This window comes from Neltuma alba, unplaced genomic scaffold (genome assembly GCF_004799145.2).
Source record: "Neltuma alba isolate B1F8T4 unplaced genomic scaffold, ASM479914v2 tig00010370_pilon, whole genome shotgun sequence".
NCBI lineage: Eukaryota > Viridiplantae > Streptophyta > Magnoliopsida > Fabales > Fabaceae > Neltuma > Neltuma alba.
This window is the reverse complement of record NW_021635275.1, coordinates 14,201-37,341: the sequence shown is the minus strand read 5'-3', so window position 1 is coordinate 37,341 and position 23,141 is coordinate 14,201. Positions and strand designations below refer to the sequence as shown.

General features: G+C 34.4%; 4 protein-coding genes across 6 annotated transcripts in view; 3 read left to right on the top strand and 1 right to left on the bottom strand.

The window, feature by feature from the left end:
- The window catches only part of LOC114756065 (7-deoxyloganetin glucosyltransferase), a 91,379-nt gene extending 79,623 nt beyond the window's left edge, over nt 1-11,756 (bottom strand). Inside the window, exon 1 of the mRNA XM_028944974.1 lies at nt 11,569-11,756. Within this exon, the coding sequence (XP_028800807.1) occupies nt 11,569-11,732 (164 nt within the window). The 5' untranslated portion in view covers nt 11,733-11,756. The remainder of the gene's footprint in view (nt 1-11,568) is intronic.
- LOC114756077 (7-deoxyloganetin glucosyltransferase-like) overlaps nt 1-13,183 on the top strand; it is a 91,800-nt gene extending 78,617 nt beyond the window's left edge. Inside the window, exon 2 of the mRNA XM_028944990.1 lies at nt 12,102-13,183. Within this exon, the coding sequence (XP_028800823.1) occupies nt 12,104-12,988 (885 nt within the window). The 5' untranslated portion in view covers nt 12,102-12,103 and the 3' untranslated portion in view covers nt 12,989-13,183. The remainder of the gene's footprint in view (nt 1-12,101) is intronic.
- Nucleotides 754-23,137, top strand: LOC114756068 (7-deoxyloganetin glucosyltransferase-like). Of its 3 annotated transcripts, none has more exons than XM_028944980.1 (4): nt 754-758; nt 17,756-17,762; nt 21,033-21,530; nt 22,080-23,137. In XM_028944980.1, the coding sequence occupies exons 3-4, from the start codon at nt 21,050-21,052 to the stop codon at nt 23,033-23,035; spliced, it is 1,437 nt and encodes a 478-aa protein (XP_028800813.1). In that variant the 5' UTR covers nt 754-758; nt 17,756-17,762; nt 21,033-21,049; the 3' UTR covers nt 23,036-23,137. The 3 variants fall into 3 exon arrangements, with proteins under 3 accessions (XP_028800813.1, XP_028800811.1, XP_028800812.1); XM_028944979.1 differs by lacking the exons at nt 754-758; nt 17,756-17,762 and adding exons at nt 7,962-7,969; nt 15,279-15,293 and having other exon boundaries at nt 21,004-21,530; XM_028944978.1 differs by lacking the exons at nt 754-758; nt 17,756-17,762 and adding an exon at nt 7,956-7,969 and having other exon boundaries at nt 20,996-21,530.
- LOC114756066 (7-deoxyloganetin glucosyltransferase-like) lies at nt 8,026-9,739 on the top strand. Its single transcript, XM_028944975.1, has 2 exons — nt 8,026-8,551; nt 8,654-9,739. The coding sequence occupies exons 1-2, from the start codon at nt 8,029-8,031 to the stop codon at nt 9,622-9,624; spliced, it is 1,494 nt and encodes a 497-aa protein (XP_028800808.1). The 5' UTR covers nt 8,026-8,028; the 3' UTR covers nt 9,625-9,739.
- Nucleotides 23,138-23,141: the final 4 nt, after the last annotated feature.

Here is a 23,141-nt window from a genome sequence, read left to right as displayed (position 1 = left end):
TCTATTTAGACGACCCAAATATGCATGTTGTTGCTAATGCCATTAAATACACATAAGGGTCTAAAATTCATCATCAAAAAATTCTAGCAGACTCAGTTAAGGTGATGGTTATGGCTATTCGAGAGGAGGAGGTAGATGTAGACGTGTTGTTCCCTAATGACAAAGTTGGCAAGCTTGGCCAAGCAAAAAGATATTTCATTTTATGGCCTAAAAAACTCATTGACATCATATCTCCCATGGTACAAAACACACTAGCATTTTCTGATTTTTCTTTCATATGCTACTTATGTTACTTATCTTTATTCTATCTTTCTATTAGAATGTTGAAGATGTTACTAAATTTTTTTGTTTGACACAATTGTATGACATTTACGAATCAATTAACAAAGTCAATATACAAATGCCTATTGGGATTGTAGGGGAGCAAAGGACAAATCATTTTGGATTTGACCAGAAGGATCTCAAGGACTTTTTATCCATAGATCAGCTAGACATTGTATGGATTCAACTGGCAATAATGTGATTCTATTTTATGATTTATATTTTCTAATTACTCATTTTCAACTTATATGTGTAAACTAATTTTTGTTTCATATCAAATTGATGATGATAGATACTTTCACAACTTGTGCATTTCTACAAGAAAAGGACATTTGTATGGATTCATGTGTGTCCAGCCGTTTTGCAACCTTTGAAGAATAGTATTGATAAGCGGATGAGATACATGGATAATACCATTTCAGGCACTGGCTTCCCTTGTTATTTTGCTCCAATCATTGAAAAGTAAGTAGCTTATATTGATATTTGTTTATATATTTAATTTCTAATGAATCTTTACTGGTTTCCTTTCTTTTTATTTTTCAGTGGACATTGGTCATTGTACATTCCTTGCCTCAGAGATAATGTCATGCACTGGTTTGATTCATTGGGCCGTCGCTCAAATGACGAAATGAAATGTGTCTTCACCACGTAAGTTTTGTCCTCATATATTTAGTTTTCGTACTTCATTAAGTTGTTCTACTATCTGGTCATTTTTGTTTCGTCATAGGTCTTTCAAGACATATTATATACGAGGTGGGAAGCGTGAGGGGAAAAATGGCAAGACTATTTGGCACAAACCAAAAGTAAGTGTTTTCATTTTCAATTCTTATGTCACCAACTACATATATACATATTCATCTTTACTACTACTCACTTCGATTTTATTGCAGTGACATCTACAACCAGGTAGCGCAGAGTGCGAATATTATATTATACGTTTCATATATGAAATTATAGAGTCCCAATATATTAAAGATTTTGAGATGGTAATTAAACAATTTCATTATTTGCTTTTTTCTATAGAACTGTTATTTTTCTTTTTAATTTAGAATCTTGAGGCTTAATCTTACTTCCCCATCTAGCTACTCTAGGTTGGGGAATATGTATGAATGAATAGATGAATATTATGGCTATATTCATCTGTTTTGAATTTACGAGTATGTAACTTCTTTCTATGTCTCCTTTGTCCACGTCCCCCCTAAACAGACCAAAAAAGGCCTCTAGAACAGACAAAAATGACCCTTTTTTTTTAGTAGTGTTGGAGTTGCTCCACCGACTGGAACACTTACAGGAGCTCCCGTGTCAATCACTTTCATTTCTCTCATTAGACCATTGGTGGCACTCATAGCTATAGCTCTAACTCGATTATTTCCTAATGATTGCTATACTTCACAAGTCATATTAATTTGCTGACTAACAGTATCTCGACCCTTAACTACCAAAGAGTTGTAAATAATTAGGCATCTTTCCTGGGCAAAAGCTACATCCAGTATCAGACCAATTATTTGAGCGATACGTCCAAGCGTAGGATCGGACTTATGACTTTTCACTTATAAGAAAGTTCTCATATGACCAAGTTACAAGGTCATTGGCTCATAGTTTTTGTATTAGTGATATACAAGTCATCTTAATTAATTACCCACATTCTTTGAGTCATTGTGCGCATGTCTTCCAAAAATATCCCCATCATATTCTTTATCATCATCATTTAGTTATTAGAAGAGCATTGATTTATAGAAATGATACTACAATTTTCATCTGGAGACATAGGTCCCATTCAATATGAAGCATTGAGAATAAAAAATAAAAATAAAAATTGGGATTGAGAAAATTCATTAAAAGAGTATTTCGTATAAAGAATTGCTTATTACTTCTGATTAGGCAATCTCAATCACAATCCTTATCTTCCATTCGCAAAACCTCATAATAAACGAAAATGTAGATAACGTTGTATTAATTTTATACATATATAAGTGCTAGGTTGGCTTTATCCGAATTTCTCGCATCCAAATAGTAGGGTTAGGTTTTGTGCCTATGTTTTCCCTTAACGTGGATGCATGCATGCATGTGATAAGCCTAAAATGTAGGGGTCAGTGCTTCTGCTGTTAGAATTTAGAACATCGTTACTGATTCGCACGGTACACGTATGGCGCCCGTAGACACATATCATGGGACATGTGACCAATTTGGGCCTGTTATTGCTATTTTCATAACTTAAGTTCGAAAACTAGTTGGACGATCTTGCACGTACTTTCAACTTTTCATTACTGTTTCGATTGGTTTGAGGCTCAAAATAATTGACGATGAGCTATTGTCAAAAAGGTATAATAATTGATAGATGATATTTACTGGCCATTTTTTAAATGCATACTAGCCAAACACCTATTTAAAACCCTAAATAGATTTTAAACACAAACCATGATGATTTGAACTGAAACTCATTGGTATATGTATATATAACTTCTTCCATGTACTTTTTTTTTAAAAAGAATAAAGTTCCCCAAGATAATGGGTTTTTTTATTAAAATAATTTTCTAGCTCATGTATAAATAAGAAAACCATGCAGACCCATATCACACAGCGTAAGCCAACACATAGAGACAGAGAGATAAGAGGTTCATAAACACAGAGAGAGAGAGAGAGAGAGAGAGAGAGAGAGAGAGAGAGAGAGATCAATGGCTGCTTCGATATCTGAAGCTAAACCCCATGCAGTGGTGGTTCCGTACCCAGCTCAAGGGCACTTAAACCCAATGACGAAGCTGGCCAATATTCTTCATTCCAGAGGCTTCCATATCACCTTCGTCAACTCTGAGTTCAACCACAAGCGCTTGCTCCGAAGCAGAGGAACCCACGCCCTCGACAACTTCCCGGACTTCCGCTACGAGACCATCCCCGACGGCCTTCCTCCCTCCGACGCCGATGCCACCCAACACATCCCTTCTCTCCGCCGCTCCATCTCTGTCACTTGCTTCGACCCCTTTCTCAAACTTCTGGCTCGCCTTCAGCGTTCTGCTTCCGCCGGCCACGTCCCTCCCGTGACCTGCATCATTGTTGATGGGATGATGACCTTTGCCGTGAAAGCCGCCAACCTTTTGGAGATTCCAAGTGTCTGGTTTTGGACTGCAAGTGCTTGTGGTCTTGTGGGGTATGCTCAGTATCGCTATCTTGTAGATCATGGTCTTGTTCCGCTCAAAGGTATCCTTCGTCGTTTTTTCCACTTTCTGACGCATGTTGAATATATATAACCTTTAAGCTTTGTCCAGTTCTTAATATAAATACAAGAGTTAGTTTAACATCCAGTTCGGTTATAAATATAAAACTTAAATTTATTTTCTCTCTCGTATTTATTTATTTTTTTAATGTAGTTTTTGCAGTACTTGCACGTGTTAAAGGTTTTATCAAATTATAATTTTAGCTAATATACATTATTAATAAGAATATTTTGAGAAAAATAACATCTACTTATTAAAAATAAGTAAGTTATCTAATTTTTTTAATTTACTCAAATTAATTAACCAACTCTTATATTACTAACCGGAGGAGGACGCAATACATGTATAACCTTGACCTGCCACGTGTATATAGATCTTCAATGTTTGAGACTTCATAACTTCGTCGCATTCTATTTGACACCACGAGCAGTGACACAGTCATTTTTAAGGAAAAGCATCTAAAAAGAAAGCATTGGAATCGTACTCCCAGGACAACACGAGAAAATTTGTAGAGATTTCACGTGTAATCCTGAAATTGTGACATCACACTATGTTATGTATATACTCCTCCAGTCCTTATTATAAGACCCAATTTGACTTTTTATTTGGTCCTAATTATAAGACCCCAATCCATTTTGTCTCTTATATTTATGCATTTTTTTCCAAGATAATCCTTCTAATAATGATAGTTTTAGCCAATATACTTAATTAGCAAGGATATTTTAGGAATGACAACACTTATTTATTATAAATAACCAACTTAACTTACTTCTTTAATCTTCTCAAATAAGTCAATTGGGTCTTATAATTAGGATCGGAGGAGTATGTTAATTAATGTTGACCATACGGCGAGATACTAAAAACATACTATTCATCATTGAACCTGTCAAGAAACTGTGTTGGTAACTTTATGCAGGTGATGATTATCTGACAAATGGATTCCTGGAAACCAAAGTGGATTGGATCCCAGGAATCAGCAACCTTAGACTAAGGGACATCCCAAGCTTCATGCGAACCACCGATCCAGATGACATCATGCTCAATTACTTCATCGGAGAGATCGAAGCAGCTCAGAGAGCATCCATGATCATCATTAACACCTTCGACGAATTCGAACAAAACTCTCTCCACTATCTCTCCTCCATCTTCTTTCCTCCCATCTTTACCACCGGCCCTCTCTCTCTCCTCCTGCATCAAACCCCTCACAGTGACAGGCTTTCCTCCATTATTGGGTCCAACCTCTGGAAAGAAGACAACACTCATCACTATCTCCAATGGCTTGATTCCCATGAGCCCAACTCCGTCTTGTACGTCAACTACGGCAGCATCACCACCATGACCTCCGACCAGTTCGACGAGTTTGCGTGGGGGCTCGCAGCCAGCAAGTGCCATTTCTTGTGGGTGGTCCGACCCGACCTCGTCGTTGACGGTGGCGGGTCAGTGATTTTATCCGCTGAGTTTAAGGCTGAAACTGAAGGAAGAGGGCTCATAGTAAGCTGGTGCTCGCAGTAGCAGGTTCTGAACCACGAGGCGGTAGGAGGGTTTCTGATGCATGCCGGTTGGAACTCGACGTTGGAGAGTGTGTGTGCCGGGAAGCCGTCGGTGTGCTGGCCGTTTTTCGCTGAGCAACAGACGAACTGTCGGTATGCGTGTGTGGAGTGGGGGATAGGGGTGGAGGTGGGGCCGGTGGTGACGAGGGAGGAGGTGAGGATGATGGTGGTAGAGGTGATGGAGGGGTCATGGGAGAAGGGGAAGAAAATGAAGGAGAAGGCTTTGGAGTGGAAGAGGAAGGCGGAGGAGGCCGCCAGACCCGGCGGTTCTTCTTATCAGAATCTGGAGAAGGTCACTGATAATATGCTCAAGATTTTGAAACCCACTTGTTAAGGGATTGTTTGTTTGTTCTTAAATTTATGGGCAATTCCAGAAAGGTTATATTAATAAGGGCACTTTACTGAGTGCAGTCGGTTCTTTGTTATTACTTATAATCAGTGTTCTACTTATTATCATATCACTTATACACATGCATAAAAGAGAGGTTCATGCTTCTGTAGCTGCTATCTCTCTCCATTTTCACTGTGTGGTTTTTTTTTTGAATATGCATGGGTTGGGCCTGGCCCATTTATGTGTCTAAAGGCCCATGATTTATATGGACGTGGCCATTAGACCTCGAGCAACTTGATTTACCTGTTACTGTTACGTACACTGGAGAAGGACACCTGCATTTTTTTCATTTTGCTCTCTCTATTTCACTGGAGATGATGCGTTTAAGAATGATTTTTTAAATAAAAAAAAAGGAGAAATTCCATTAAAGAATGAAATTCTACAGGGCTATGTTAACCCCAAAAAAAAAAAAATCTCACGCATCACCAACTATAATTACAAGTTAGAGACGCTAAAGGATGTTTAAAATGTAAACAGCCCATCTAACGCGGTTGGATTGTCCTCTAATAAAGTGATCGATCTCGGCTAAACCCAATCCTTTTTTGTCATATATGATTATATTCACTTTCAATATATGATAATATCTCCAATAGAATTACTTATAATAAAAAGATACCTATTTGTAACCCAAAAAAAAAAGAATATATGATATTTCTAAAAATACCTTGATTGGTTTTGAAATAGTAAGTAACGAAGATTTTTCCCACTTGGGCAAGGGAGCAAAACTCCAAAAAAGTACTTTTGTCATTAATTAATCTTATGAAAATGTGATTCGTTTTTAATTTTTGAGAAAATCATTATAAAAAAAAAGGTTTGAAAATTGAAAAAGTGTAAATAGGGGCCTATTACAATATTAGTACGAATTTTGATAATAATCGATAAACAAATGATAACAATTTTTGTGAACGAGTCTTTGTATATAATTTTTCAATTTTTAACATCTTTTTGTTATGATTTTCTCTTTAATTGTACCCTAATGATTAACGATATCGCAAAGAGGAGGTCCCAAAACATATTATTTATGTGGCTCATAGCATATTAAAAGGCATGAGAGTATAAAGATATAGTTGGAAAGAATTAGTTAACGTTTTTTCTTTTTTTGCCGTAGAAAAAAATTAGTTGACATTACTTCTTTTTTTTTTTTTAACCAAAGGAATTCGTTAACATTACTAGATGACCTACAATTTGAATCGAATAATTTTTTTTTATATTCACAAACATCTTAGAATATATAACAAGAAAATACAACTAAAGATTGAGAGGTACTCACACTTAAACTTCTCAATTATATACACACATTTTAAATCAAACATTACTTCTAAAAGATGTTGCATATATCCAGGGCACAATGTGATGAGTTCCACATTGACATGCTGGATGAGATGTTTATCAGACAACTGTGAGATTCCCCAAAAGGAATGAACTCACCGTGTTAGTTTTTCTAGCCTTTTTCATAAGATCCTTGTAGTTAAATTATATGACTTAAAAAAACAGTTAAAATTAATTAAAAATATTAAATATGTAACAATCAATTTTTTTAAATATATCCTTATTTAATAAAGAGACAAATGAAAGAGAGAAATAATAGTAGTAAGATAAAAGAGAATGTCGTATATGAGAAAAAGATGAGAAGAGAGAACAGAAAATTAATTATAAGCAAAATTAATAAATAGCATTTAATGTTCAAATATCCCTAAATAGAATCTTATATTAAAAAAAAAACCAAACCAATTTAAATTTTGAGATCTTGTAAAAATCACTGAAATATTTAACCACTTTTATACATATATCAAAAGTCAAGCTCATCATGCATGATCCAAAATTCATTACTAGTTTCTTTCACTAGAAAAGTAAGTTTTGGAGGTCCAAAATTAATTGAGTTCACGACGAAAATGTTCTAAAATTATATACTCCTCGGGTCCTTAATACCGGACTCAATTTTTGAATTGGTTTTGGTCCTAAATATAAGATCTGTTTCTCATATTTATCAATTTTCTCTAAATTACCCTTATAGATACTCCCTCAACCATAATCAAGTAGAAGAGAGAAAGAGAATATTAAGAAAGATGATCATAGTGTTTTGAGAAAAATGAGTCGCTTTTCTTATAATTAACTAACTTAACTAACTTCCTTAATATAATCAAATTAGTTAAATAGATCTTATATTAAAGAATAGAGGAGTACCCAAAAAAAAAAGATCTCGAGCATTGCCACTTGTCAGAAACGAGTTCGTCACTTGATCCAAAACGAGTTCATAATCTGTTCTGCACCTCTCATTCCGGTGCATCAGGATTTGATTCGCTTAGTTTCCTCACACACAGGGAAGCATTTATGTCGATGTTTGTCGTCATATTCAGATACAAGATAGTAACCATATTTTTCTCCAAAGGACAATCATTCCCAAGATATTTAAATTGTTGCTTATCCGCCGTAAATGCAGAACCACTAAATATAATTGATATATTTTATACTTCTTTTAAATTTGTGTCAAACTTGTTTCTTTCTATATATGGAGATATTTGTTTCGCAAGCTGAAGAAATAGAGAATACACAGATGGGTTCCAACCAAGAGAGCAAGAAGCCTCATGCTGTGTTGATTCCTTATCCAGCTCAAGGCCATATCAATCCAATGCTCAAACTAGCAGAACTCCTTCTCTTTCGAGGTTTCTTCATAACCTTCATCAACACTGAGTTCAACCATAAACGCTTGCTCAAGTCAAGGGGTCTCAAAGTTCTTGATGGGCTCCCAGATTTTCGATTTGAAACCATCCCAGATGGTCTTCCTCCTCCTGCTAATGATAATGTTACTCAAGACATACCCTCTCTCTGTGAGTCTACCACTAAGAACTGCCTACTCCCCTTCCAGAACCTTCTTGCTCGGCTCAATGATTCTGCCTCCCAAGAGCTTATTCCCCAAGTCACTTGCTTGGTTTCTGATTGTCTCATGACTTTCACTGTGGAAGCTGCTGAAGCATTTGGTCTCCCTGTTGTTCTACTTTGCCCTGCAAGTACTTACTCATTCTTGGCTGCTGTGCACTATAGGAATCTAGTCGAAAGAGGCCTTGTACCACTTAAAGGTATTATCCTACTATTAATTTCTTCATGACATATATGTTTTAATCTTCGATCTGCTTCATCCTTGAAGGTCTCAATATATGATTTAGTGATTTGACGTGCAGACGAGAGTTATCTGACAAATGGATACTTGGAGAAAGAAATAGATTGGATTCCGGGTATGAGAAATATCAAACTAAAGGAACTTCCCAGTTTTGTGAGGACAACGGATCCAAATGATTTGATGGTGAACTTTATCATTAAAGAGATGGAAAGAGCTCAGAGAGCATCAGCCATTTGTTTCAACACATTCAATGAGCTTGAAGGTGAGGCAGCGAAAGCCCTTTCCTCCATTTTCCCAAATCCTCTTTATACAGTAGGTCCTTTCCCTTTATTGATAAACGAAAGTCCACAACACAACCCATTGCCATCTCTAGATCTTAGTCTTTGGAAAGAAGACACTCAATGCCTTGATTGGCTAGAAACCAAGGAACCTAGGTCTGTGGTTTATGTGAATTTTGGAAGCATCACAATTATGTCCCCAGAACAACTGTATGAGTTTGCTTGGGGTTTAGCCAATAGCAAGAAACCCTTCTTGTGGATCATAAGACCTGACCTTGTGAATGGTGGCTCAGTGATTCTATCTTCTGAGTTTTTGAGTGAAACCAAAGAAAGAGGCTTCATAGCAAACTGGTGTGAACAAGAAAAAGTGTTGAACCACTCGTCCATTGGAGGCTTCTTGACACATTGTGGGTGGAACTCTATGACTGAGAGTATTTGTGCAGGAGTTCCTATGGCGTGTTGGCCTTTCTTTGGAGATCAACAAACCAATTGTAGGTATGCATGCAAAGAGTGGGGAATAGGGGTTGAGATTGACAATAATGTGAAGAGAGAAGAAGTGGAGAAGCTTGTGAATGAGTTGATGGAGGGAGAGAAGGGGAAGAAGATGAGACAAAAATGTTTAGAGTGGAAGAAAATTGCAGAAGAGAACACACAACCTGGCGGTTCTTCATTCATCAACTTGGAGAAAGTGATCAAGGATGTGCTACTACAACAAAAAAAATTAGATACCCATGTTCAGATTTATCCAATATAAATCGTATCAATGGTGAAATTTGCTTGTAATAAATGATGATAAAAACTTATTTCTTCAATATAACAATTATTGGATTATATATTCCATAACTGCAGTTGAAATGGTTTTGTTCAAGTAAAGATCTGTTTAGATATTTATATTTGACTGTAACTGTGGTGTTGATTTTCTTTTTTTTCGACTAAAGTGACGACGTTGTTCTTTCTTGTTTCATGCTTCAATTATTTGAGCTGCTTTTAAACAAATTATACCTAAAACAAAAAAATCAGGTGGCGGCGTCGCCGACGGTGATATACGGCCAGCGGTGGTTGAGACAAGGAGAAAATTTTTCTAATTTTTTTAAATTAAAAAATATAAAACAAAAACAAGAAAACATCGAAAAATTCTTTTTATTTTTAATTTTTTAAAACATATTATTTTTTTAAACAACCACAAAATCTTACCGAGCAAGTTCTTTTATTGATAAAATATATTTTCAGAACAAGAAATTAAACAAACCCGCAATTTTCAAATTCTTTTTTTTATTCTCCCTATTAAAATCCTAAGCAATTGGAAAATGACATTTCAGCTTTCTTGTCTTGATTTTGAATTTTATATTTATTAATGGATATCAATTGTAAGTTTCATGGTGCAATGAATCTGGCATTTGGGTCTTCGTCCCTTTCCACGCGTAAACAAAGCCAAATTCATTCCAAACCCATCCATTTCTTCACATAAGAACAAAAATAGTATCCAAACTCAGCATTCGGTCAGAGCTCATCACCACCTTCAACATCGTGCGCTCATAGTTATCATAAAAACTATATTATCCAAACTCTAATGTTTGTAGACATTAAAGATTTAAAATTTTTAATCTCCAATTTTTAAATAATAAAACCATTTTTAATTTTTTAATTATAATGTTATCTTTATTTTAAATTATATATTTATTAAAATAAAAATTATTTTAAAAAAATTAAATTAAATCTGTACTGTCCAAAATTAATTTGGATAATCTATAAGATGTTTAGATGAGTCTAAAGTTTATTTTGTCAACATCCGGTATGTGTGCTGTACAGTTTTTTCTACATTTTCTTCACATTCTCTCACATACAACACTCGTAAGTTTTCTCTTTTAAAAAAAATAAAAACCCCCTCATCATGGAATACAAAGAATAATACGAAATTGCACCAAATATTCAAGATCCAGAATCCATAGTCAATATTATCCCACTACTTCTAATACTTAATATAAAGTTAATTGACTAATTTGAGTACATTAAGAAAGTTTATTAGATTAGTTATTTGTAATAAATATATGTTATCTCTCCTCAAATATCTTTACTAATTATGTGTATTAGCTAAAACTGCCATTTGATAACACCATTAGTATACGCAAGTGTACTTTAAAAAAAAAAGATAAATATGAGGGACAAGATGAATTGAAGTTTTATGTTTAGAATCAAATTAAATGTCTAATTAGCTCTTATATTAAAGATAATAGGTAGAATTAATTTATCAGTCAAAGGCCATCGCTTCTACAAATGATTTTTCTTTGACGTTTCATTTGCGGGTAACCTAATTGACTAATCTCTAGCGCACTATTATCCATTTCGGCTCAAGTTGGACTTTTCCACCATTGTCGACAATGTTTGTGGTGTCTGCGCATCATTATGCTTTATAAAACCTCATACACCTGTTGCCTAATCCCTATAACCCGAGCTTCAGATTCAACATTGAGAGAGAGAGAGAGAGAGAGAGAGAGAGAGAGAGAGAGAGAGATTTGAAATACAGCAATGGGTTCTATTGCAGGAGGAGGATCAAAACCACATGCTGTGTTGACTCCATTTCCAGCTCAAGGCCACATCATCTCAGTGCTGAAACTAGCAAAGCTTCTTCATCTTCGAGGCTTTTTCATAACCTTCGTCAACACTGAGTTCAACCATAAACGCTTGCTTAGATCAAAAGGCATCAAAATCCTTGACGCACTCCCAGATTTTCAATTTGAAACCATCCCAGACGGTCTTCCTCCCCCTGCAGATGATAATGCCACTCAAGACATAGCCTCTCTTTGTGACTCTATCAGAAAGAACTTCTCCCTTCCCTTCCAGAACCTTCTTACTAGACTCCATCGCTCCGCCTCTAATGGCTTCATTCCCCCAGTCACTTGCTTGGTTTCTGATGGCTGCATGGTCTTCACTGTTGAAGCTACTCAAGCTCTTCAACTCCCCATCATTCTCTATTGGCCTGCTAGTACTTATTCATACCTGGCCCTTGCTCACTTTCGAAAGCTAGCTGAAAGAGGCCTTATACCTCTTAAAGGTATCATTATACTCTTACTGTGCTATATCAGAGTAACTATTCTTCATGTCATAGTGTTTGGTTCAATGTTCTGTATGTCTCATAATTCAAGGGATATGATGATTTTTTTTTATTTCAATGTGCAGATGAGAGTTATCTGACAAATGGGTACCTGGAGAAAGAAATAGATTGGATTCCAGGTATGAGAAATATCAAGCTAAAGGATCTGCCTTCCTTTGTGAGAACAACAGACCCAAATGATTTAATCTTGGACTTTCTCAATGAAATGATGGAAAAATCTCACAAAGCCCATGCCATTTGTTTCAACACATTTGATGAGCTTGAAGGTGAGGCAGTGAAAGCTCTTTCCTCCATTTACCAACCTCCTCTTTACTCAATAGGCCCTCTCCCTTCTTTTTTGAATCAAACTCCACATAATAACAACCAATTGGCGTCTCTAAATTTTAGTCTTTGGAAAGAAGAGACTCAATGCATTGATTGGCTACAACACAAAGAACCTAGATCTGTGATTTACGTGAATTTTGGAAGCATCACAGTTATGTCCCCAGAACAACTGTATGAGTTTGCTTGGGGTTTAGCCAATAGCAAGAAACCCTTCTTGTGGATTATAAGACCTGACCTTGTGAATGGTGGCTCAGTAATTTTATCTTCTGAGTTTTTGAGTGAGACTAAAGAAAGAGGCTTCGTAGCAAACTGGTGTGAACAAGAAAAAGTGTTGAACCATTCATCCATTGGAGGCTTCTTGACACATTGTGGGTGGAACTCCATGACTGAGAGTATTTGTGCAGGAGTTCCTATGGCGTGTTGGCCTTTCTTTGGAGATCAACAAACCAACTGTAGGTATGCATGCAAAGAGTGGGGAATAGGGGTTGAGATTGACAATAACGTGAAGAGAGAAGAAGTGGAGAAGCTTGTGAATGAGTTGATGGAAGGAGAGAAGGGGAAGAAGATGAGACAAAAATGTTTAGAGTGGAAGAAAATTGCAGAAGAGAACACACAACCTGGCGGTTTTTCATTCGTCAACTTGGAGAAAGTGATCAAGGATGTGCTACATCAAGGAAGTTAATTAGAAATTTAGAATAATCCTATTTCCACTTTGGTTATGAAGTTTTTCTGTCAGACATAATACACCTTAGTTGGTAGCAGATTTAGAATACACACACACACAAGCGTATGGCCATGTTTCTGTTTCATCTTTTGATTTAGATCAACAGACAAATTTTAATTCCCATCAACAACCTTGGTTGTTATTGGTCTTCAAGTGTCATTTCCCTATTAAATTGGTCAAGAGGGATGGCTGACGTATAGACAAAGCATCTATTTAAATAGGGAAACTGATAATGAAAGATAAAGGAATATAATAACATTATAGAGGAAGAATAAGTTTAAACAACTAAGAAAATGGATGGAAACTCGCTAAAGTGGTTTACACAAACACACGGACCATTTCTAAATTTGTAAAGCTTAATGGTGAAATATTGAACTTCAATTATATAAGATGTTTTTTAGTTTGTTGCAGTATGAAATATTATATTTTTCATATATACTCTATATAATTATAAAAGATATTTAAGAGTTATCGACTCTATAGAAAACTGTGCAATATGAAGAGTAGTACAAGAGAGAGTAGAAAATATGATGGTGCAATGTTCTCTGTAAAAATTGGATAACTAATTTATAAATACTAAAAAAAATTAGCTAAGTTAGTTATTATTAAAAAAATGTGTATTGGTTTAATTTCTTAAACTATCATATTTAATCATATGCATTAGAATTATTCTATGGTGTAAATCTCTTTAATTTATGTAATCGATAGGAGTACTTTGAAAAAAAATTACAAATTTGGGAGCAAAATAGATTGTGATATTATATTTAGAACTAAAACAAACATTAAATTTATCTAATTCTTATATTTAAGATTGAACATAATAAAAGTTAATGTAATTAATTAAGGGAAAATTTGAAAACTACTCAAGTTTTATAACAATTTTACTTTTGCTAGCTTTTAATTATTTACATTTTAAATACATTTGAATCAGTTGAAAATAACTCATATATATTTGAATGGGAGGAAGTAAATTCTAAAAGTTTATTGGTGAGGAGAACTTGATCAATTTTATACACAGAAAATATTGATATTTGTAAATTTTGTACACACAGAATACTGGTATGTTGATTTATATATAGTGGACGCGGCAATATAAGGCAGATATTGCGTTAACTATATAGAGATGAAAATTATCTAAAAAAATTGGTTTTGTTGATAATGAAGTTATTATATTTGATGAGTCCAGTTTCTCTTTACTGTGTGCTTCTCTACTACGTCTTTATTGCAATTACCAATCATTCAAATAAAACTTTAACAATGCAGATTAATTTAATCATACTTTTAAAAACTATTAAATCCAAACGATTAAATTTAACAAAGTCTTCCAATGTAGAAACAAAACTTCAAAGGAAAAATGTGCAGAACTGGAGAAGGAATACAGTGTTTAAGTTATATACGGGCTGGGCTTGGTCCATATGTCTAAAGCCCATGATTGAGTCTGAAATATAGCTCAGTATATACAAGCGTAAAATTTAGCACAATAATTTATAATTAATGTTGTGTGTTTAGTTTGACCAAAAAATGTTATAATTAAAAGTAAGGGAAAATTAATTTGCCAGTACTTGTAATTTTATCTGATTTTAAATAAGGTCCTTATACTTTTTTTCTTTTTTATTAAATCCTTATTATATTTTTTTGTTTTGATAGAAGTCCTTCCGTTATAACACTGTTAGTTTAAGTTTATATGGCACGTCTTCTTGCTTAGCTTCTCCACCACTCCTTCATACAATCTGCAACTGATCAATATTTTCTCTCTCTTTCTGTAATCATCGTCTTCTTCCCCCCTCTCCTTCCCAACGACACACCCCCAATCTCCTTCTTAGCTACTCTTCCATTCTCACTCTCTCTCCTTTCTTTCTCTCTCTACATCTTCACCGCCATGAGAAGCTCTTCCAAGAGAAACAATTTCTCCCTTTTCCACATGCGCTCTATGTATTCATGAACTTGGGTCAAGAGCTTACGAACATTTATTTATGAAAAATTTCTCACGTACCATTTTGAAACTGCACATGTCTAGAATTAAATATCACCGATGACAAGGTTAGAGTTGGCTACATGGGTATAATAAAAAATACATGAGGAGAAATCCAACGTCATGATTAAATTAAGGAAATGAAGATACTACTAGTAGAGAGAAAGGAAGGAAAGAAAGAATGGAAGATGAGAGAGAAAAAAGAATGGGGACGCTGTGGGTGTCATTGGGAAAGGCGGGCAAGAATTGAAAGACGTTGATTGTGAAGAGAGAGAGAGAGAGAGAGAGAGAGTAGAGATTGCTCGCAATTGGGCGGAGGAGTGAGAAGGAAGTTGAGTAGGAAGAGAGATCAGAGAAGCTGAGTAATTAAGAAGAGAAGACGCGCCAATAAGCCTAAACTAACAGTGTTATAACAGAAGGACTTCCATCAAAACAAAAAAATATAATAAGGATTCAATAAAAAAGAAAAAAACTACAAGGATCTGATTCAAAATCAGGTAAAACTATAAGGATTGGCAAACTAATTTTCCCTAAAAGTAATTATGATTGGACCAAAATATATCCAGCATCTTGATCTTATTTTTTAAGTACATTCAACATTCTAATTTTTTTTAATGTATAATTTTATCCATGATCTTATTTTTTTTTATGCATATAGGATCCCGATATTAGTTTTTTTATTGCATCTAATAACCTAATCCTTAGGATACTAGATGTACTAAAAACAATAGTGAGATGCTAGAAGCACTGGAAAAAAAAAGATTATAGATAAAATTGTATCGCTAAAAAAAATTAAAGTATGGAGCTGACCTAAGAGATAAAATCAAAATATTGGATGCATATTTACCCTTAATAATTTAAATTTTGCTGTTCGCCCCTCCAAGTTGTTTCTTTTTGGGGAAAATCATTATAAGATCCTAAGAAATAAATATAACTAGAAGAAATTTCAATAACGCAACAAGCTACCAGCATAAGCCTATTATTATTTTCTGCATTACAACTTATTAATTTCTATTGCTCACTCATCGTAAGATTTTTTTAGTTATTATATTCAATTTCTCCCATTTTTTTCCTGGCTCTATCCCCCTAGCTAAGTATATAAGAATTCAAGTGCTAGCCTTTATCTTTGAAGATAGTTACATTATGCTAGCGCACCAAAAGATTCCAAGAAAGCCGGCAGTAAGAAAAGTAATACTTACAGTGAATTAGTTAGGTTGAAATGTTTTGTCGTTTTAGCCTTAAGGTCAAGGCACGAGATTGTCTGCTGGCCAAAAAAAAGGCACGAGATTGTGAAATCATACAGGGCACGAGATTGTGAAATCATATGAGACGAAGCTTGAAACGTAGCGTCCTTGCGATAACAGCGTTGAAGGACTGTCGATTCGGCGTCGTCCGTTTGTCGTCTAGCGCAAGAACAAGACAATTCCTCTCATCCTATTTATAACTCATTTTTAATATGTTTCACACAAATTAAAAAAAAATTTAAAATTTATTAACTTTTATTTAAAATTTAATAACTTTTTAATTTTATCCTTATTTAATATATATTATGCCCCATATAAATAAAATCAGTATAATGATAAATGAACGCTAAAATTATACATTTACATAAAAAATTTCTTTTAATACCTATAAATAAGATAAAATTTTTTTTTTTATTCTATAGGAATAAATAGAACGAGAGGAGTGTGTCAATTTGGACTTCGTCTCTGCTCCAAAATAATTGGCCAAAACAAAATAGACCCGTTGACGACACTGATTTTTCTTTTTTTCTCGTTTGACGTGATTTGGACGCCTCTATTATTTTATTTGAGCCCTAATGTATAACGTGACCGTGACTGATCACTGCCACTTCATGTATTTGAAAGATACTTCCATTATTCTTAATTTATATTTTAATATATTATTAGTTCAAACTTTCTACAATAGAAAGTATAACGTGTTCAAGACGATAATATTTAAATATATTAAATTAATGTTATTATTAGTTCTTAGGATCAAAATCAAAACTTGTGTAAAAATATAAGAATAATTTGTTAAACTCATATCAAGTCATTATGAAACTGTAAGGACCAAAACTAACTACTCCCCTGGTAAGAGGGATATAACTGATCCATATCAAGATTTAGCGGGGGAAAAAAGAAATTTTTGTTGAAAATCAAAATTTTCCTTCCTATTCATCCAAACATCCATCCAAAATTAAAAATATATTTTTTCCCTCAAAATCATGACTTGGACTGAAACTCAACAATACAACCTTTTTCAAAGTGTTTAGTTTAGCATCCATTTTGCTTAAAAGATAATCATTAATGTTGCGTAATTTTGTGAATGACCTTGCTCATCAAGCTTATCACGAGGAGTAATGTTTAAGCGTTTTTTTGATTCTCAATAGGGTTAATATAATTTTTATTTTTTTAAGTTTATTCTTATTTTGGTTTTGATTCATTAAGTTTTAAATAATATGGTTTTGGTCATTCAAGTTTCATTTCATTTAAAATATTGGTACCTATAATGTAATAAAAACTTGAACTATTTTACCTTTTGAGGGACCAAAACCAAAATGAAGGCAAACTTGATAAACTAAATATTTTATTAACCCACCTCAATATATGAAAATGGAGACAATATAGTATTTTTCTATTATTAAAATTGAGCACTTTCATAATAGCGTTTGGGTCATTTCTTTTTATATAATAAAAAAAAACCACTTTCATGTCTACAAACAATCACGAACGATTAAGGATTCATTCGAGTGCATATGTTTATGTTCTAATCATATGTAGAAATAGTATTACTACTGCTTTAGGAGATATTCATGCTGTCGATTAATCTATTTATTCTTAATATAAGATTTTATTTGACTTTTATTTTAATCCTAAATATAAGATCCCAATTCATTTTATCTTTCGTATTTATTCATTTTTTCTTAAGATAGTCCTTTTAATAAAGTAATTCTAACTAATAAACTCGATTAGTAAGGATATTTTAGGAAAGATAATATATATTTATTACAAATAACTAACTTAACTTATTTCTTTAATCTACTCAAATTAATCAAGTAGTTTTTATATTTAGAATCGAAAGTAGTATATAAAAAAAGTATATTTGATTTTATTAATGAAGAATTTTGACAAAGAATATATATAATGAAGAACTTTGACAAATAATATATATAAAATAAGTCGAGATCATTTATATTATGAAAAATTGGAATCCGTTGGATTGTTCATGCATTTGCATCGATTTTATATGTTTTTTCAATGTTTAGGGCATTAAATTAAGTTAGCGTGAGTCTTGAGTACCAAAGTGAGTTTGAAAAGTGAGATACATTGTATATGACTCATAATTACTAAAGCTTGCTAGAGTTTATATAGGCACGCGTACGCTGTAATAAATAACTAGAATTTTCTCCCCATATGTTAAATATTTAATTTTGAATACTCATTCAATGCCGATGACCACTACTGTATGTGCCGGTTATTGTAATGCAAGTTAAACTATCGAAAATTTTATTGATTTAAAATTGTTATTTGTGATTTTTAATGATCAATTTATTTTTTCAAAAGAAGTGTTAGTTATAAAAATTGTTTTTATTTTAAATTCTATATCTATTAAAGTAAAAAAAATTGTTTAAGATATCGAAAGAATTCAAATTAAATTTGGATCATTCAAAATTAATCTGGATTACCTAGATTAGGATGAACAATCCATGATCGTCTTTGTAATTAGCTTGGAATGTTGTATTATATTCTTGGCGAAGATTCAATCCCCCAAATTCATTTCCCGATATCTATTTTTGAAAATCCAATTTCTCTTGCATAAAAATTGAACAATAAAATATAAGATGAAGTAATTTTCTTTTGATAAATTTTTAATTTGATTTCGTACAGCTATACCTTTTAAATTTTTTTATGAGAATTTTTTTAGCTAATTAATTCTTTATCTTGAGGACGCTACACCAAAAAAAATCTAATTATATTATAAAATATAATTTATAAACTCTTATTTCACCCAAAAAAATATATCATCAATATTGACTAAGAGGGGGGTAATTAGGTAAAAACCAAACCATAATTTTTAAATATAATTTTACAGAATACAAAATAAATATGTGAAAAAAATTTATTTCAACTTATATAAAAACACTTTTAAAAAGTGCTATTAAGAGTAACCAACACTTCTGAATGACTAAGCTTTCATTATATTCTTTTAAAACTACTCTATCAAGCAAGGCCAGAAAATCTTTACATATTTTGGCTTTGCATTTCACGTCTCACTTTCACTCATCTCTCATCAGTCATTATTTCATTTTTTTTTCCCAGCTTGCCTTCCTTATTTGTCCCTCTCCTTTCAATAAACCACCCTACTACTTTATTTTATTTTGTTTCCTTAAAAAAGTTAAAATTAAAATAAAGTAATACATATATAGAGTAAACGATCTCTCTATTTAATCTGCACAAATTAAACTGCACTATTTAATATACAAACTTCTCCTGATATCTGTGATATATACACTCCCCCTTTTTATAAAATCCAATTACCACTTTTAGTTAAAATTATTTATTTATTGTAAACGTTTGAAATTACCCTCAATAAAAACTATTTACACAAGTTAAGCGAATTAGTTGTAAAATTTTACAATTAGTTAAGGATACTAAGCGGGGGGAAAAAAAAAAGTAATGCATTAGATAAAATTAAATATGTAGGAGGAGGTTTGATAATAAAGACATACTAATATTCTTCCTAGCTTAAATGTAAGAGCTAGTTAGGGTCTTAAAGTAAATGTAAGTCCTACTTAATGATCTATTTTATATCTTATATTTATTGATTTTTTAAATCTAATTTATAAACTGATATACTACCTCCGGTCCTAATTATAAGACCCAGTTGACTAATTTGAAGAGATTAAAAAAAGAAGCTAAGTTAGTTATTTGTAATAAATAGGTGTTTTCTTTCCTAAAATATCCTTACTAATCAACTATATTGGCTAGAACTATAATTATTAGAAGGACTACCTTATACTTAGGATAAAAATAAAAGTCAAACAGGGTCTTATATTAAGAAGTGGAGGTAGTATAATGTAATGCTATATAGAAGTATATTTAAAGTAGATCATACCACATACTATATCTTTAGATAATTTAACTAACTTTCTCAATCAATCCAAATGAATTAAGTAGCGCTTATGTATTATGTTAAGCAATGAAATGGTGGCGACACATTATGGGCCCATTTGGTACGCGGATCAGAATTTCAAGGGATTGGGAGTAGGAGTTGGAGTGGGCCAGAATAAGCCTTTTATGTTTGCCATGGAATAATATTTTGAGACAAGACTTGTATACCCTTCTAATAAATAAAAATAGGAGTTTGTAAAATATTACAGGAATAATTTGGTCAAAATGATGTTCAATTCCATGAATAATTTTGAAAGTATTATTTAGATCCTCGTGCCAAACATGTTAAAACGAGCTACACCAATATGAATCCGAACCCCAACCACCCAGTGGCGCTTCATGTCAAATGGAGCCTATATTTGAACAATACTCTGCCCCTTAATATATAACTTAATTATAGAGTTAATTTTGGTTCTAAATATAAATATAAGACCTATTTTTTTTTTTATATTTTATCAATTTTTCTCAAATCACCTCTATTGATACTCCCTCAACCATAATCAAATATGAAAAGGAGGGAGGATGTAATGATGATAATTAATGTATTTTAAGAAAAACATGTCATATTCATCATAATTAATTAACTCACCAAATTTTCATAATCTAATCAAATTAATTAAATAGGATTTATATTAAGGATCGGGAGTACCCTATTTTATATTTCCTGATCAAAATATAATATCAGAATCCTCCATTCGTGTATAAATAAGCAGGCGCTCATCAAGAACTAGCCCACATCACACAGCTCTTACTCAGCAGTGCAGTGAGAGATAAGAGATTTACATACACTCTCTCTCTAAGTTAGACACAAACAGACAGTGAGAGAGAGAGAGAGAGATGGGTTCCATATGCGAAGTGAAGCCCCATGCCGTGATGATTCCATACCCAGCTCAAGGCCATGTGAACCCAATGATGAAGTTCGCCAAGCTTCTTTACTCCAGAGGCTTCCATATCACCTTCGTCAACTCTGAGTTCAACCACAAGCGCTTGCTCCGAAGCAGAGGTCCTCACGCCGTCGACGGCCTCCCGGACTTCCGCTACGAGACCATCCCCGACGGCCTTCCTCCCTCCGACGCCGACGCCACCCAACACATCCCTTCTCTCTGCCACTCCACCAGCACCACCTGCTTCGACCCTTTTGTCAGGCTTCTCCGTCGCCTTCAGAGCTCGGCCTCTGCCGGCCATGTCCCTCCCATCACCTGTGTCGTCTTCGATGGGGTCATGACCTTTTCCCTCAAAGCTGCTAATGCTTTGGGAATTCCTAGCGCGTTGTTTTGGACTGCCAGTGCTTGTGGCTTTGTTGGGTATGCCCAGTATCGCTATCTGGTTGATCAAGGCCTCGTTCCACTCAAAGGTACTTCTTCTTCTTCTTCAAAAACAGAAATATATGGTTTACACGCCACAGATCTCATCCATATTTGATGTTGTATTGGCTTATATTGTAGTTCTTTTTCGCATACGTTGGGGGTTTTAGGTTTCTATGTCCCAAAATAGATGTTGCTTTTCATACATATCAGTTTTCATCACATGGGATTTGTTTGGCCTTGGAATCGCAGGCCAGTCTTGTGGTTCTTAATTAACAACATGTGCGATGCTGAGATTTAAATGAACTTTTTATTTTGATTTTTGTTTTTAAAATATCATGTTAAATAAAATTAATTTTCAAATTGTAAATTAAAATTGATGAAAAGACATCTCTGCCCTATACTCTTGCTCGCAATAATAAAGAAGGTGGGTCTGTTCTTTCATGCAATCAGTGTCTCAGTCTTGTTAGAAGTTAGAAATTATATATAGCCTAATGCTATAAAAACTAAGTTCACTTACAAGTGAGAGGTTCGATATCTCAATTATAACTTCAAATTATTACTTGTATTTCTAATTAACGTGTGTGTTTTTGGGGCAGATGAGAGTTGTCTGACAAATGGATTCCTGGAGACGAAAGTGGATTGGATTCCAGGAATCGACAACCTCAGATTAAGGGACATCCCAAGTTTCATCAGAACCACCGACCCAAACGACATAATGCTCAACTACTTCATCGGAGAAGTCAAAGCAGCTCATGAAGCCACCATGATCATCATCAACACCTTCGACGAATTTGAACAAACCTCCCTGCAATATCTTTCTTCCATCTACTCTGCTCCCATTTTCACCGTCGGCCCTCTCCCTCTCCTCCTCCAACAAATTCCTCAAAACCACAAGCTCATGTCCTCCATAGGCTCCAACCTCTGGAAAGAAGACACCCATTGTCTCCAATGGCTTGATTCTCAAGAACCCAGCTCCGTCTTTTACGTTAACTACGGCAGTATCACCACCATGACCTCCGACCATCTGGCCGAGTTTGCTTGGGGTCTCGCCGCCAGCAAGTGCCAGTTCCTGTGGGTGGTCAGACCCGACCTCGTCGAAGGCGGTTCCGTGATTTTCTCCAAGGAGTTTAAGGAAGAGACGGAAGGAAGAGGGCTCATAGCGAGCTGGTGCTCACAGGAACAGGTGCTGAACCACCCGGCGGTCGGAGGGTTTTTGACGCATTGTGGGTGGAACTCGACGGTGGAGAGCGTGTGCGCTGGGAAGCCGATGGTGTGCTGGCCGTTTTTTGCCGAGCAACAGACGAACTGCCGGTATGCGTGTGTTGAGTGGGGTACGGGAATGGAGGTAGGGCCGGACGTGAAGAGGGAGGAGGTAAGGAGGATGGTGGTGGAGGTGATGGAGGGGTCGTCGGAGAAGGGGAAGGAGATGAAGGAGAAGGCTTTGGAGTGGAAGAAGAAGGCGGAGGCGGCGACTAGGCCCGGTGGTTCATCTTATCAGAATCTAGAAAAAGTCCTTGATATGATGCTGAAGAACTTCAACCCTGCTTTGTAAGGGAAACTTTTTTTTAAATATATTTTTAATTTTAATGCAATCTCAGAAAGGTCTCAATAATCTTCATGTGTTGTTGTTATGGTGTGGTTGAATATAATAATAAGTT

Coding starts and splice junctions, on each gene's coding strand:
- LOC114756066 (XM_028944975.1), top strand. CDS start 8,029: ATGGGTTCCAACCAAGAGAGCAAGAAGCCTCATGCTGTGTTGATTCCT. Junction 8,552..8,653: donor AGGCCTTGTACCACTTAAAG/GTATTATCCTAC, acceptor TTTGACGTGCAG/ACGAGAGTTATCTGACAAAT.
- LOC114756068 (XM_028944978.1), top strand. CDS start 21,014: ATGGGTTCCATATGCGAAGTGAAGCCCCATGCCGTGATGATTCCATAC. Junction 21,531..22,079: donor AGGCCTCGTTCCACTCAAAG/GTACTTCTTCTT, acceptor TTTTTGGGGCAG/ATGAGAGTTGTCTGACAAAT.